We start from the raw sequence: 13,897 nt of genomic DNA on the forward strand, positions 1-13,897 counted from the left end.
TTGTTTAATAGAAGAGGTCCTTAAAAGCTGGTTGGCACATAAGGTATGCATAATGTAGATTTAACACATACATAATATACGTAATCCTCCAAAAGGTTTTAAAACCATTGGTTCCAAAATGGTCTAACCATTCTCCTACTGTCTTATTAATTTTAAATAGCTCCCTGCATTCAGATAGTAACAGAATAAACGTCAGTCTAAACCTTTTATAATTATTGCTAGAGTCCAAAACCATAAAGTATTTTTCTAAGGGAAACAAAGTTGATTGGATTATCTTTTCCAAATAAAATGCACAAAAGGTATATTGCTGTAAGTTGTTGGTATGCCTGGGTGTGGTGGCTCACACCTGTAATCCCAGCACTTTGGGAGGCAGAGGTGGGCAGATCACTTGAGGTCAGGAATTCAAGACCAGCTTGACCAACATGGTGAAACCCTGTCTCTACTAAAAATAAAAAAATTAGCTGGGTGTGGTGGAATGTGCCTATAATCCCAACTACTTGGGAGGCTGAGACAGGAGAATCACTTGAACTCGGTAGGTGGAGGTTGCAGTGAGCTGAGATCATGCCACTGCACTTCCGTGTGGGTGATAGAGCGAGATTCTGTCTAAAACCAAAAAGCAAAACTGTTGGTATGTTTTATTTTTAAGGACCTGTTTTTGAAAGAGCTTCAGAAATTAAGCTTTTTTTTTTAAGATGAAGTAGCCAAAAACGTTTTTAGAATGATTTTAGCCATCTCCTTTAATAAAATCTATTTTTGTTTCATAGCACAAACAGAAGGCTGAAAGTAAACTATGAGTTCAGCTTTTAAAATTACTTTGTAATCAGGAAGCTTAAATCAGAATTAAAATTGATTCTTTTGAAATAAATAAGTACTGAATTTTCAGCAAGTTGAATTCATCCTCACACCAGTTAGATGGTTGTGTTCTGCTCTATATAGTCACAGATTAATATGTGCAGTTCACAGAGAAAGGTGTTAATGGGTTTTAGATAACACTGATACTGCAATTACAAATAATTGCATTTCTACTAACTTGGTAAATCAGTGCAAAACACTTCAGAGCTTTCTTTGGCATTCCTAGCTGGCGTGTCTTGTACATTCCTTGATTTCAGAGTAGGCTAATGTAAAATGGCATTGGAACTTTTAGGATAATTGGTTCATATCTTTGGCATTCCACCCCGCCCCCACACCCCACTTTGCTTATTCCTGGTATAAGAATTAAAAGTGACTGTTCAGGTGACAAATAGTGGCATCTGGAGGTTGTACATCAAGTTTCGCATAGAGATGACAGTGAAAGATGTATGTGTGGGTGTTTGGGCCTCGGGGTGAGAGCAGAGTCATAAGTCCTTAACCCATGGCCATTTCTTAGGGGGTTGGAGAAAAGACCTTATTACCTAGCTAAACAGGATTTTGTACTTTACTTGGATTTATCTGATTATTCAAAAAAAAATTATTTAAGACCTATGTAGTACATAGGGTGACAGTCCTTATTCTCTGAGTTGAGGGAGGTGAGCAATTGCAATAGCAGCTAGCATTCATTAAGTACTTTTATGTACCAGGAACTGATATGAGCACTTGACATGAATTAATTCATTGTATCCTCACAACCCCATGATGCAAGTATGGTAGTACAACCCCCAATTTCCAGGTAAGGAGTCTAGGATACTCAGAGTAAGTTGGTCAGGGCCCCACTGGCAGTCTGGCTCCAGTGCCCATATCCCCTTTCCTGTTACACCGTACTACCTCCCTGTGGAGGTCTAAGTTCTAGAGTTAACAGAGAGGCAGAAGAGGCACACGGTATGACCACAGGGAGGGATGGGACAGAGACTCTGTACATGAAGAGGTCAAAACCCCATAGGCTGTCGTTTTCATCCTTCCAGCCATGGTCTTAATGTAGACCTCCTCCTTTCTCACCCAGCCTTGCTTACTTGTTCATCTTCCCAGTTCTGGTCTCCTCCCACTGGAAGCCATCCTCTACAGTGCTACCATGCACATCTGGTCATGACCCTCCCTTCTTTTAAATTATTCCACCATAGTACAGAAAAAAAGACAGCTTCCCATACGCCTTAGCCTTGAGTCCCAAACTCTGACTACATCACGATCATCTGTAGAATTTGATAAAAATGCATATTGCCAGGCCACAACCAGACCTACTGAAACAAGATCTCTGTGCATGTGTCCTTGGAAAATGTACTCTAACAGGCTGCCCAGTATTTCTCATGTCAGCCAGGTTAGGGGAGTGTGGTACAGAAATGAAAAAGGTCAGAACTCCACCTCTGTGGCATGCCTGTTTGTCTGTCTGCCCCACTGGACTAGAAGCCCTGTGAGGTTTTATGCCTGGCTTATTCTCCTCTCTATCCATAGCACCTAGCAAATCTCTGGCATCTGGCCAGCATGTAACAAATGTTTTGAATACATGGATGAATTATTATAAGGCAAGTTGTTCTGCCATGGGACAATTTAGGAGGATTGCTTAAACCAGGTTTTCCTCTCAGCCAGTGAATATTAATGCTGATTCCCAGGAGTGATGAGTAACCATATTATAGTTCTTTTGAAACAGTTTGACTCTGGCAGTGGCAATGTGTAGTGAAAGTGATTTGTTGAAATGTTTTCAATTTCTGAAACATAAATGAAGAAAAGTTCACATTTATTGAGCACCTACAACAGGAGCTTTCACAGATGTTCTCTCATTTGTGCTCCACAGTAATCCCTGACAGTTGCTAACGTAATTCCCATTTCGTAGAGGAGGAACTTGATGCCATAACCCACATGCCTTCCCTAGGGTACTAAGAGGGGCATAGGTGGGATTTGACGTGGTCCTCTGAATTCTTTCCATGGTACTATACCCAGGCATGTTGCTTTCTTCAGCATTGGTCTACAGTTATTTATGCAGAGATCTTCATGTTTCATCAATTATTAACCCTTAACAATAGAACAGAAACATTTCATGGATGTGACTCTGGGCCTCTTGGTTACATGTCACCAGCTGAGAGCAGCACCCGTGGCTATACCAACTATTACTGTTGCTTTCTTCAGCTTCCTAAAAGAAGAAAGGAACTGCTGCCCTTTGTTAGGCCTTTTCTGTCTGCTAGATACAATATCTTGCATGCTATGTGGATTTTTCTCACTTAAAATCCTCGTGACAGCACCACAACATAGGTGCAGATAAGGAACCTGGGGTTTTGGTTAAAGTGACTTGCCCATCTGGCACAGCTATTAAGTGGCAGCACTAGGTTCGCCCCTCCATCTCTGCCTGCCTCTCTGTATTAGTCTGTCCTCATGCTGCTAATAAAGACATACTTGAGACTGGGTAACTTACAAAAGAAAGAGGTTTAATTGACTCACAGTTCCACATGGCTGGAGAGACCTCACAATCATAGTGGAAGGTGAAAGGGAAGCAAGATACATCTTACATGGCAGCAGGCAAGAGAGAGCTTGTGTAGGGGAATTCCTCTTTATAAAGCAATCAGATCTTGTGAGACTTATTCACTATCACGAGAACTGCATAGGAAAGCTCTACCCCATGATTCAGTTGACAAGTGGGAATTATGAGAGCTGCAATTCAAGATGAGATTCAGGTGGGGACACAGCCAAACCATATCATTCCCCATATTTGTTCACCTTGGTGTCCTAATAGGAACCTTTGCCAAAAGCTGTTGTCTGAAGGGGGAGAATCGTCTGGGCTTGGTTCAGAAACTATTCTACCACAGTTTAGAGTCAAGCACATAAGTGCTTTTATACCATCAGGTGAGTGCGTTTTCTATGATCCTATTCAAATAAATATTATATACTGTGTTTTTCCCCCAGATCGGCCATGGATATGGAACATTCCTTATGTCAAAGCACCGGATACACATGGGAACATGTGGGTGCCCTCCTGAGAATCCTGAGGCACTATGAAATTTAAGTGTAAGACATTGAGCCCCAAACATGGAATCTCTTATTTGTACTGGATGTTCACTTCCCTTAAAGTATTATTTGCACCTCTATAAAATCTTTGCAAAGGTCACTCTTATGAATGGATGTTGGTTATGCTTTTAATGGACATTAACATTCTCTCCAAAATAAAGTTATTTTCTTAATTCATTTTTTGTATGTTTTGGAAAGGAAACTAGTGAACTTCTCAATGTTAAAAATATATACTGATTCAGTATCCCCTCTCTGAAATGCTTGGGACCAGAAGTGTTTCAGAGTTTGGATTTTTTTTAATTTTGGAATATTTGCATATGCATAATGAGATATTTTGGGAATGGGACCCAAGTCCAAACACAAAATTCATTTATGTTTCATATATACCTTATATACAGTAACCTAAAGGTGATTTTATATGATATTTTAAGTAATTTTATGCATGAAACAAAGTTTTGACAGCCTTTTGACTGACCTGAGGTCAGATATGGAAGTTTTCACTTGGGGCATCATGTCAGCACTCAAAAAGTTTTGGATCTTGGAGCATTTCAGATTTTCAGATTAGGGATATTGAACCTGTATATATATAAAATTATCCTCACAGTGTCATAGAATCTCTTGGTGCTGTCGGCTGTTATGAATTGAAGATTGACTTTCTGCTTCCACCCTCCGTCCAGAAAAGTACCTTTCATTCCACCAGAACTTTTCCCAGGAAGAAGGTGATTGTTTCCTTTTCACCTGTGCTCTCTCTCAGCTTCTGAGTATGTCTCATGGGGTTGCTGGACATGATCTGTCCCTGAGGCCAATGTGCTGTTTCAGCCCCCTGCAGCTAAGAATTGTATGGACTGTCCTCACGGCAGGTTTTCATAGCTTTCAGCCTCAGCTTTACAAGGCTTTTCCTCCCTCCTAGGCACCCTGCTGCCTGCCTCGTTGCTTACAGACAGGTCCCACAGGACCCAAATGCCTGCCCAAGGTAAACGAGTATCTCTTCTACCCCCAGAAATTTCCAGAGAAAACAGCTCATGGAATTATATAAAAGCACACAAAGATTTTGGGGAAAATCCTAAAAGGTGACTTAATGTGGTGCCTTAAATTCACAAGTAAGGAAAGTAAGGCCTAGAAGGTTAAGGATGCCCCCAGGGTCACACAGCTAGCTGAGCTCTGAGCTGTGAGTGTCTTCGTGTTTTGTGTGCATTGCGTTCTCCTGAGGGTGCTTTAGACCCTGTTTGTTTTCTTCTGCATGAGGCTGATTTCCAGTTTGTTATCAACCTCTTTATCTTATAACTTAGGATACAGTTAAATGTTAGTCTTGAAACATTTTCTAAAGTCGCCTTTCAAACTGTTCTTCAGAGGCCTAGGATTTTCCAAAAGTACCTTAGAAACCTTGTAGGCTGCGGTGGGTGTATGGCGATAAAGGAGGAGGCAGGGAGACAGGGCTGCAGGGCCTCCCACCTTGTAGCAGATAAGCTCTGCTTCATCTATTTTACATATTGGGATTCTGTAAAGGATATCTTCTGTGGTTTTGAGTGTATTTGTATGTGTTCTGCTTTTTAAAAATAAACTTGAAAAGGTACAGAATTAATTAAACCAATTTATTTTGCAGTTAAGAAAACTAAGGCTTCAGCCTTTTCTGACTCTACCCTCGATGTACAAAAACATTAAAACCTGACATCAGATGAGCCCAACAGCCAAGAAAGGAAACAGGGAGAGGCCAGGGGCTGGTAGTGGAAGCTGATATCATAGTGGGCTGGCCTAGCAGTTTAATCCAAGTGTCCAAAGGACTATGGCAAAGAATGCGTGATTCTCACCATGCACTGGTCCCACCCAGGTTGGGGCACGGGCAGCGTAGGCTTGCCAGGCAAGCCTCACGGTCAGCAGGGCATCCTCATAAACCTACAGTCAGTTGGCCTGCTCTGGAGCAGGACCCAGCCAATCAAGATGATGGTAGCAGACTGACAGCTAGACGATGACTGTGTGGGGTCACATGGGTACATTGCTTATCTGATCCACATAACAGCACAAGGAGGCGGATTAGCAAAGTGGGTCAGAGCTCAGAGCTGGACTCAGGTGGCCAGGGTTTGAATCTCAGCTCTGCCACTTACTGTCTGTGCAGCCTAGACGAGGTTATGTAACTTCTCTGTGCCATGGTCCCCCAACTATAAAACGAAGGTGGTGGTAATATTACCCTTTGCCGAGGGCTGATGTGTCTGGTGACTTAGTACATGTAAAGTGTTAAGCCACACTTGCACAGAATGAGAATAGTACAAGTGCTTGCTGCTGTCACTGTTACAGGTAGGTTATTAGGATTGTATGTATTTTCCAGAAAGAAACTCAAAAGGTAAAGTGCTTGTTCAAGTTCATCCTTCTAGAAAGTGCTCTTCAGCAGTACCTGAACTCAGGTCAGACAGCATCCAAAGCCTCTTCTGTTAACTGCTGGACTATATGGCCAGAGCTCCAGCATAGTATGGTAGGCTGTATCTAAGGAGATGGACTGTTTTTATCCCCACAATCTATTGTGGACAGATACATTTTTAGAATACAAAGTCAGGTGCTTGGATTGTCTCAACACTGTCAAATTGTGATGAAAGTCTCTGAATGCTTACTTTGACTTTCTTTCTGAACTCAGCACCAGCCAACCATGCTGAGTCTTCATTTCCAGATGGGCTCCCCCAAGCCTAGAGGTGTAGTAAGTATTCCAAGTCAGGCAGTAGTACTCACACTTGGAGTAATATTTCTCTAGGCCCTGGAGAAGGGCAGGGTGCCCACCTGGAAATGCAGACAGAAGTTCTGCAGAATGGGCTGGATAAAGAACATTGAAGTCACTTTAGGGGAAGCCCGTGGTCAAGGAGTTTGTACTCAGCAGGTGTCCAGGCCCAACCCCTGACAGGAGTGCTGCGCCCCTTGCCAAGGCGAGGGACTTAGGGAAGGGCAGGGCTGAGCCAGGCCAGTGTGGGTAGGGTCACTACCCTGTGCTTTCTGGCACAGCTGATAGCACACATGGGAAGCAAAGTAACTCCCCAAGAATAATCAAGAACGCATGGGAACACCAAAAACAAGCTGCTCTACCCATTGATCTTTTTTTTTTTTTTTAATGGGACTGACCAAAACATGCCTGCTAATGTTTTTGAGAAAACTGTGCTTTCATCATTATCCCACTGGGGTTTGTTTAACAGTTACTTCTCTCTAACTGAAGAAACCCTCATTTCCCCTCTCTTGGCATGAAGCTACGTGCCCCTGATTTGGAAGGCTGCCTTTTTCAACCTGACAGTAACAGCTAACATTTCCCGAGTTCTTCCTGTGTTTCAGTGCCTGTGCCTAAGTACTTTACACTTAATCCTCATGTCAACCTCCTGAAGAATGTACCATTATTAGCGCTATTTTTTTTTTTGTAGATGGAATCCTGCTCTGTTGCCCAGGCTGGAGTGCAGTGGCACGATCTCGGCTCACTGTAACCTCCGCCCCTCAGATTGAAGTGATTCTCCCAAGTAGCTGGGACTACAGGTGCCTGTCACCATGCCTGGCTAATTTTTGTATTTTTAGTAGAGGCAGGCTTTTGCCATGTTGGCTAGGCTGGTCTGAACTCAGCTCAAGCCATCCATCTGCCTTGGCCTCCCAAAGTGCTGGGATTATAAGCATGAGCCACCACACCTGGCCTTATTAGACCTATTTTGCAGATGAGAAAACAGGTTCAAGGGAATTAAATAACTTAAGGTCCGCAGTAAGCAGCAGAATCAAGACTCTGCTGCCTCAAAAGTGCACACCTTCCTGCACCACACTACACAAGTCAAGCTTCATTTTCCTGGATTCTTTAGTGGAAGTTACATAGTTATCCCTAATAGAAATTACTAATACAGTATTACATGACTTCCAGTGTGACTATGGTACTAACTCCACATTATGCTTAGGTCAGATCATCTTATAAAATATTTGACAGTTTTTCCAAGTTTAATAGCCCACCTATTCCAAGCAAATCCAGGACAAAAGAATACCTTAAAGTGTACAATTTCTTGTGTTTCTATGAACTAGTAAGTTATATCTTAGGTGGCTACTGCTTATATAATAGGATTCACACATCCAAAAAATGAAAGATCAAAGGTTGTCTGTGGCTATATGCTCCTAGGAATGTCAGCAGTGACATGGCCAAGGCCCACCTGGAGGCTGGTGGTCAACTCTGAGCCTGGTCTGTGTCCACTGGTCCTTGAGCATTAACATTGGCCAGCAAGCACTGAGTGCTTTGTGCCAGGAAATCTTCTATGTGTTTTCTGTTTATTTCATTTTCATGACCCTATCCAAGACGTATTGTGATTATCCCCATTTACAGATAGAGAAATCACAGTTATTTTTGAAAAGTTGCAGAGCTGGTAAGTGGCAGAGCTGGAATTTGAACCCAGGCATGTTGGCTCCAGAGTCATGCCGTACTGCTGTAAGGATCCAGGCAGTAGATGTTCCCAAGTTCCAGCCGAGAAGCAGGCTTTGAAATATGGTTTGGCTGTGTCCCCACCCAAGTCTAATCTTGAATTGTAGCTCCCATGATCCCTACATGTCATAGGAGGGACCTGATGGAAGGTAATTGAATCATGGGGGTGGGTTTTTCCCATGCTGTTCTCATAATAGTAAGTCTCAAGACAACTAATGGTTTTATATAAGGGCAGTTCCCTTGCATATTCTCTCTTGCCTGCTGCCATGTAAGGTGTGCTTTTGCTTCTTCGCCATCCACCATGATTGTGAGGCCTCACCAGCCACATGGAACTCTTTTTCTTTGTAAATTACCCAGTCTTGGGTATTTCTTCATAGCAGTATGAAAATGGACTAATACACTTGGCATACATGATATGTAACTATAAATACAAGTTGGGTACAGTTTCATCCACTGTAATAGCAAATCATGGTTGATGTGACAGAACCAACTAGCAACACGTAGTCACCCACAAAATGTCACATCAGTATGCAGGACTGAGCCACTAAATTACTAAAGCCAGATCTGCAAGTAGAATGGGTTCCTTTCAGGTAAGAGCATTGAGGGCTGAACACTTTGCACTGTTAAGTATGATCTGTTAAATTTTCTGAAACCTACCATTTTTGTTGACTCACTAGGCCTAAAGCACAATGAGTCCCATGTCAGAAGAGAAGGCAGCATGGGAGATAATGGAGATGGGGGCGGGCAATAAGCAGTCCACAGTAGCAAGTGGCAGGTGGCCTGCAGACACAGGGCAAAGCATGCAAGTCTTGGTGCAACTCCTGTCCCATATTTCACAAGAGTTCCAATCAAGTCTGTTTTAAAGCAGAATTCAATTGATGTGTACAAATTATATGTTATTCACGGTAGGCCTATAAGAAGCTCTGCAGTCTGACCTACTTTATTGTTCATGTATCTAAGGCACATGTTTCAGTGTCCCCTGTTCCCTTTGTAGCAAGATTTTCAAAGAGCCACTTGCATTTATTTTTAAGAGATGGGAGTCTTGCTCTGTCACCCAGGTGGGAGTGCTGTGGCGCTATCATAACTCACTATAGCCTCAAGCAATCCTCCTGCCTCAGCCTCCCTAGTAGCTGAGATTACAGGCATAAGCCACCACACCTGGTGTCCATTACATTTATTAAGAACTGAAAGGCATCTGGACCTGTCTCCTTTTTCAATGCACACGAATAAAGAGAAGCTTAGAAGGGAAAGGCAAAGGGGAAATTATATCCATGGAGCATTTATTATGGATAACTCAAATCATAATTTTTGATGATAGGTAATTATATATATATCTTCATACCATGGGGCAGGTGATGCTGTCTTCATTTTATGATACAGAGGGAAAAATAAGGTTCAGGGTTACACAGCTGGTTAATGAATGAGATCTGTGCCCCATCTGAGGTGCTAAGTCTGTCCTAGCTAAGCCAATGCTATCCGTTTCGGGACCTGAGGACATAGATGATGCCATTCTGTATGCCCTGGATGGCTGTTGGCTCATAGGTTCTTTAGAAATTAACATGACAACTGAATGCTGATTTTGCTTTCATCATATAATTGACATTACTAAAATTTAAAAGCCTCAAATGTTTTCTACTCAATATTTTATCAATATTCTTATGAAATAACACATTAGGTTTCTTATAGTTACAAGAAACCAAGTTAATTAGATTTGTACAATAAAAGAGACCTTAACCCTAGAAGAAATGGATACATTCCTGGACACATACACCCTCCCAAGGCTAAACAGGAAGAAGTCAAATCCCTGAATAGACCAATAATTTCTTCTAGAGTTTTTAGTTTACTTGCATAGGGGTGTTTATAGTATTCTGTAATGGTAGTTTGTATTTCTGTGGGATCAGTGGTGATCTCTCGTTTGTCATTTTTTATTTTATTTTATCTATTTGATTCTTCTCTCTTTTCTTGTTTAGTAGTCTGGCTAGCAGTCTATCATTTTCAAAAAACAGACCCTGGATTCATGGTTTTTTAAGGGTTTTTCGTCTTTGTCTCCTTCAGTTCTGCTTTGATCATAGTTATTTCTTGTCTTCTGCTAGCTTTTGAATTTGTTTGCTCTTGACTTCTCTAGTTCTTTTAATTGTGATGTTAGGGTGTCAATTTTAGATTTTTTTCTGCTTTTTCCTGTGGGCATTTAGTGCTATAAATTTCCCTCTAAACACTGCTTTAGCTGTGTCCCAGAAATTCTGGCACATTGTGTCTTTGTTCTCATTGGTTTCAAAGAACTTATTTATTTCTGCCTTAATTTTGTTATTTACCCAGTAGTCATTCAGGAGCAGGTTGTTCAGTTTCCACATAAGTGTGCAGTTCTGAGTGAGTTTCTTAATCCTGAGTATTAATTTAATTGTGCTGTGGTCTAAGAGACTGTTATTTCTGTTCTTTTGCATTTGCTGAGGAGTGTTTTACTTCCAATTATGTGGTCAATTTTAGAATAAGTGTGATATGGTGCTGAAAAGAATGCATATTCTGTTGATTTGGGTTAGAGAGTTCTGTCGATGTCTATTAGGTCTACTTGGTCTACAGCTGAGTTCAAGTCCTGAATATCCTTGTTAATTTTCTGTCTTGTCGATCTTCTAATATTGACAGTGGGTGTTAAAGTTTCCCACTATTATTGTGTGGGAGTCTAGGTCTCTTTGTAGGTCTCTGAGAACTTCCTTCATGAATCTGGGTGCTCCTGTATTGGGTGCATATATATTTAGGATAGTTGCTCTTGTTGCATTGATCCCTTTATCATTATGTAATGCTCTTCTTTGTCTTTTTTGATCTTTGTTGGTTTAAAGTCTGTTTTATCAGAGACTAGGATTGCAACCCCTGCTCTTTTTTTGCTTTCTATTTGCTTGGTAAATATTCCTCCATCCCTTTATTTTGAGCCTGTGTGTGTCTTTGCAGGTGAGATGGGTCTCCTGAATGCAGCACACTGATGATTCTTGACTCTTTATCCCATTTGCCAGTCTGTGTCTTTTAATTGGGGCATTTAGCCTATTTACATTTGAGGTTAATATTTTTATGTGTGAATTTGATCCTGTCATTATGATGCTAGCTGTATTTTGTGCACTAGTTGATGCAGTTTCTTCATAGTATCCATAGTCTTTACAATTTGGTATGTTTTTGCAGTGGCTGATACCGGTTTTTCCTTTCCATATTTAGTGCTTCCTTCAGAAGCTCTTATAAGGCAGACCCAGTAGTAACAAAATCTCTCGGCATTTGCTTGTCTGTAAAGGATTTTATTTCTTCTTCGCTTATGAAGCTTAGTCTGGCTGGATATGAAGTTCGGGTTAAAAATTCTTCAAGAATGTTGAATATTGGCCCCCACTATCTTCTGGCTTGTAGGGTTTCTGCAGAGAGATCCGACTTGAGTCTGATGGGCTTCCCTTTGTGGGTAACCCAACCTTTCTTTCTAGCTGCCCTTAATATTTTTTCCTTCATTTCAACCTTGGAGAATCTGACAATTATGTCTCTTGGGGTTGCTCTTCTCAAGGAATATCTTTGTGGTGTTCTCTGTATTTTCTGAATTTGAATGTTGGCCTGTCTTGCTAGGCTGGGGAAGTTCTCCTGTATAACATCCTGAAGAACGTTTTCCAATTTGGTTCCATTCTCCCGTCACTTTCAGGTACACCAATGAAATGTAGGTTTGGTCTTTTCACACAGTCCCGTATTTCTTGGAGGCTTTGTTCATTACTTTTTATTATTTTTTCTCTAATCTTGTCTTCATCCTTTATTTCATTAATTTGATCTTCAATCTCTGATATCATTTCTTCCACTTGATCAGTTCTGCTATTGATGCTTGTGTATGCTTCACGAAGTTCTTGTGCTGTGTTTCTCAGCTCCATCAGGTCATTTACGTTCTTCTCTAAACTGGTTATTCTAGTTAGCAATTCCTCTAACCTTTCTTCAAGGCTCTTAACTTCCTTGCATTGGGTTAAAACATGCTCCTTTAGCTCGGAGGACTTTGTTATTACAAAAGCATACTTCTTGTCAATTCATCAAACTCATTCTCCATCTAGTTTTGTTCCCTTGCTGGTGAGTTGTGATCCTTTGGAGAAGAGGGGTTCTGTTTTTTGTGATTTTCAAACTTTTTGCGCTGGTTTTTCCTCATCTTTATGGATTTGTCTACCTTTGGTCTTTGATGTTGGTGACATTTGGATGGAGTTTCTGTGTGGATGTCCTTTTTGTTGATGTTCATGCTATTTTCAGTTTGTTAGTTTTCCTTCTAACAGTCAGGACTCTCTGCTGCAGGTCTACTGGAATTTGCTGGAAGTCCACTCCAGACCCTGTTTGCCTGGGTATCACCAGTGGAGGCTGCAGAACAGCAAAGATTGCTGCCTGCTTCTTCCTCTGGAAGCTTCATCTCAGAGGGGCACCTGCCAGATGCCAGCTGGAGCTCTCCTGTACAAGGTGTCTGTTGACCTCTGCTGGGAGGTGTCTTCCAGTCAGGAGGCATGGGGGTCAGGGACCCCCTTAAGAAGGCAGTCTGTCCCTTAGCAGAATTCAAGTGCTGTGTGGAAGATCCACTGCTCTCCAGAGTCAGCAGGCAAAAATGTTTAAGTCTGCTGAATCTGCACCCACAGCCGCCCTTCCCCCAGGTGCTCTGTCCAAGGGAGATGGGAGTTGTATCTATAAGTCCCTGACTCAGGTTGCTGCCTTTTTTTCAGAGATGCTCTGCCCAGGGAGGAGGAATCTAGAAAGGCAGTCTGGCTACAGCGGCTTTCTCGCGCTGTGGTGGGCTCCACCCAGTCCCAGCTTCCAGGCGGCTTTGTTTACGGTGCGAGAGAAAAACTGCCTACTCAAGCCTCAGTGATGGTGAACGCCCCTCCCCCCACCAAGCTCAAGTCCCAAGTCAACTTCAGACTGCTGTGCTGGGCAGTGAGAATTTCAAGCCAGTCGATCTTAGCTTGCTAGCCTCCATGAGGGTGGGATCCACTGAGCTAGACCTCTTGGCTCCATGGCTTCAGCCCCCTTTCCAGGAGAGTGAACGGTTCTGTCTTGCTGGTGTTCCAGGCGCCACTGGAGTATGAAAAAAAACAAAACAAAACTCCAGCTGGCTCAGTGTCTGCCCAAACAGCCACCCAGTGTTCTGCTTGAAACCCAGGGCCCTGGTGGTGTGGCACCCAAGAGAATCTCTGAGTCTGCAAAGACCGTGGGAAAAGCGTATCTGGTCCGGAGTGCACTGTTCCTTACAGCAGGATCCTTGACATGGCAATGCCTCACCCTGCTTTGGCTCACCCTCTGTGGGCTGCACCCACTGTCTAACCAGTCCCAGTGAGATGAGGTGGGCACTTCAGTTGGAAATGCAGAAATCACCCACCTTCTGCATTGATCTTGCTGGGAGCTGCAGACTGGAACTTTCCCTATTCAACCATCTTGCCAGCCCTGACCAGCACTTTTTAATTAAAATATCTGTGTGTAGCACACAGTAGACTTATTTTTGCTTCGATGTACCTATGTATGAGTATGTTTCTTTCCAGATTCCCTTGTTGATCCACCCTGAATGAAGACAGATACTCACCTGGTAATGGCTTG

At 42.3% G+C, this 13,897-nt stretch overlaps 1 protein-coding gene across 3 annotated transcripts in view; it reads left to right on the forward strand.

The window, feature by feature from the left end:
- The window catches only part of TDP1 (tyrosyl-DNA phosphodiesterase 1), a 98,348-nt gene extending 85,268 nt beyond the window's left edge, over positions 1–13,080 (forward strand). For 2 of the 3 annotated variants that reach the window (XM_017524558.2, XM_017524559.2), the window contains exon 16: positions 3,805–5,485. In XM_017524558.2, coding sequence (XP_017380047.1) covers positions 3,805–3,878 — 74 coding nt within the window. In that variant the 3' untranslated portion in view covers positions 3,879–5,485. Of the gene's footprint in view, positions 1–3,804; positions 5,486–13,029 lie in introns of those variants that run through there. The other variant, XM_037737115.1, reaches the window with a different exon arrangement.
- The last annotated feature ends 817 nt before the right edge of the window (positions 13,081–13,897 follow it).

Source organism: Cebus imitator, unplaced genomic scaffold (genome assembly GCF_001604975.1).
Source record: "Cebus imitator isolate Cc_AM_T3 unplaced genomic scaffold, Cebus_imitator-1.0 Scaffold34, whole genome shotgun sequence".
Lineage (NCBI taxonomy): Eukaryota > Metazoa > Chordata > Mammalia > Primates > Cebidae > Cebus > Cebus imitator.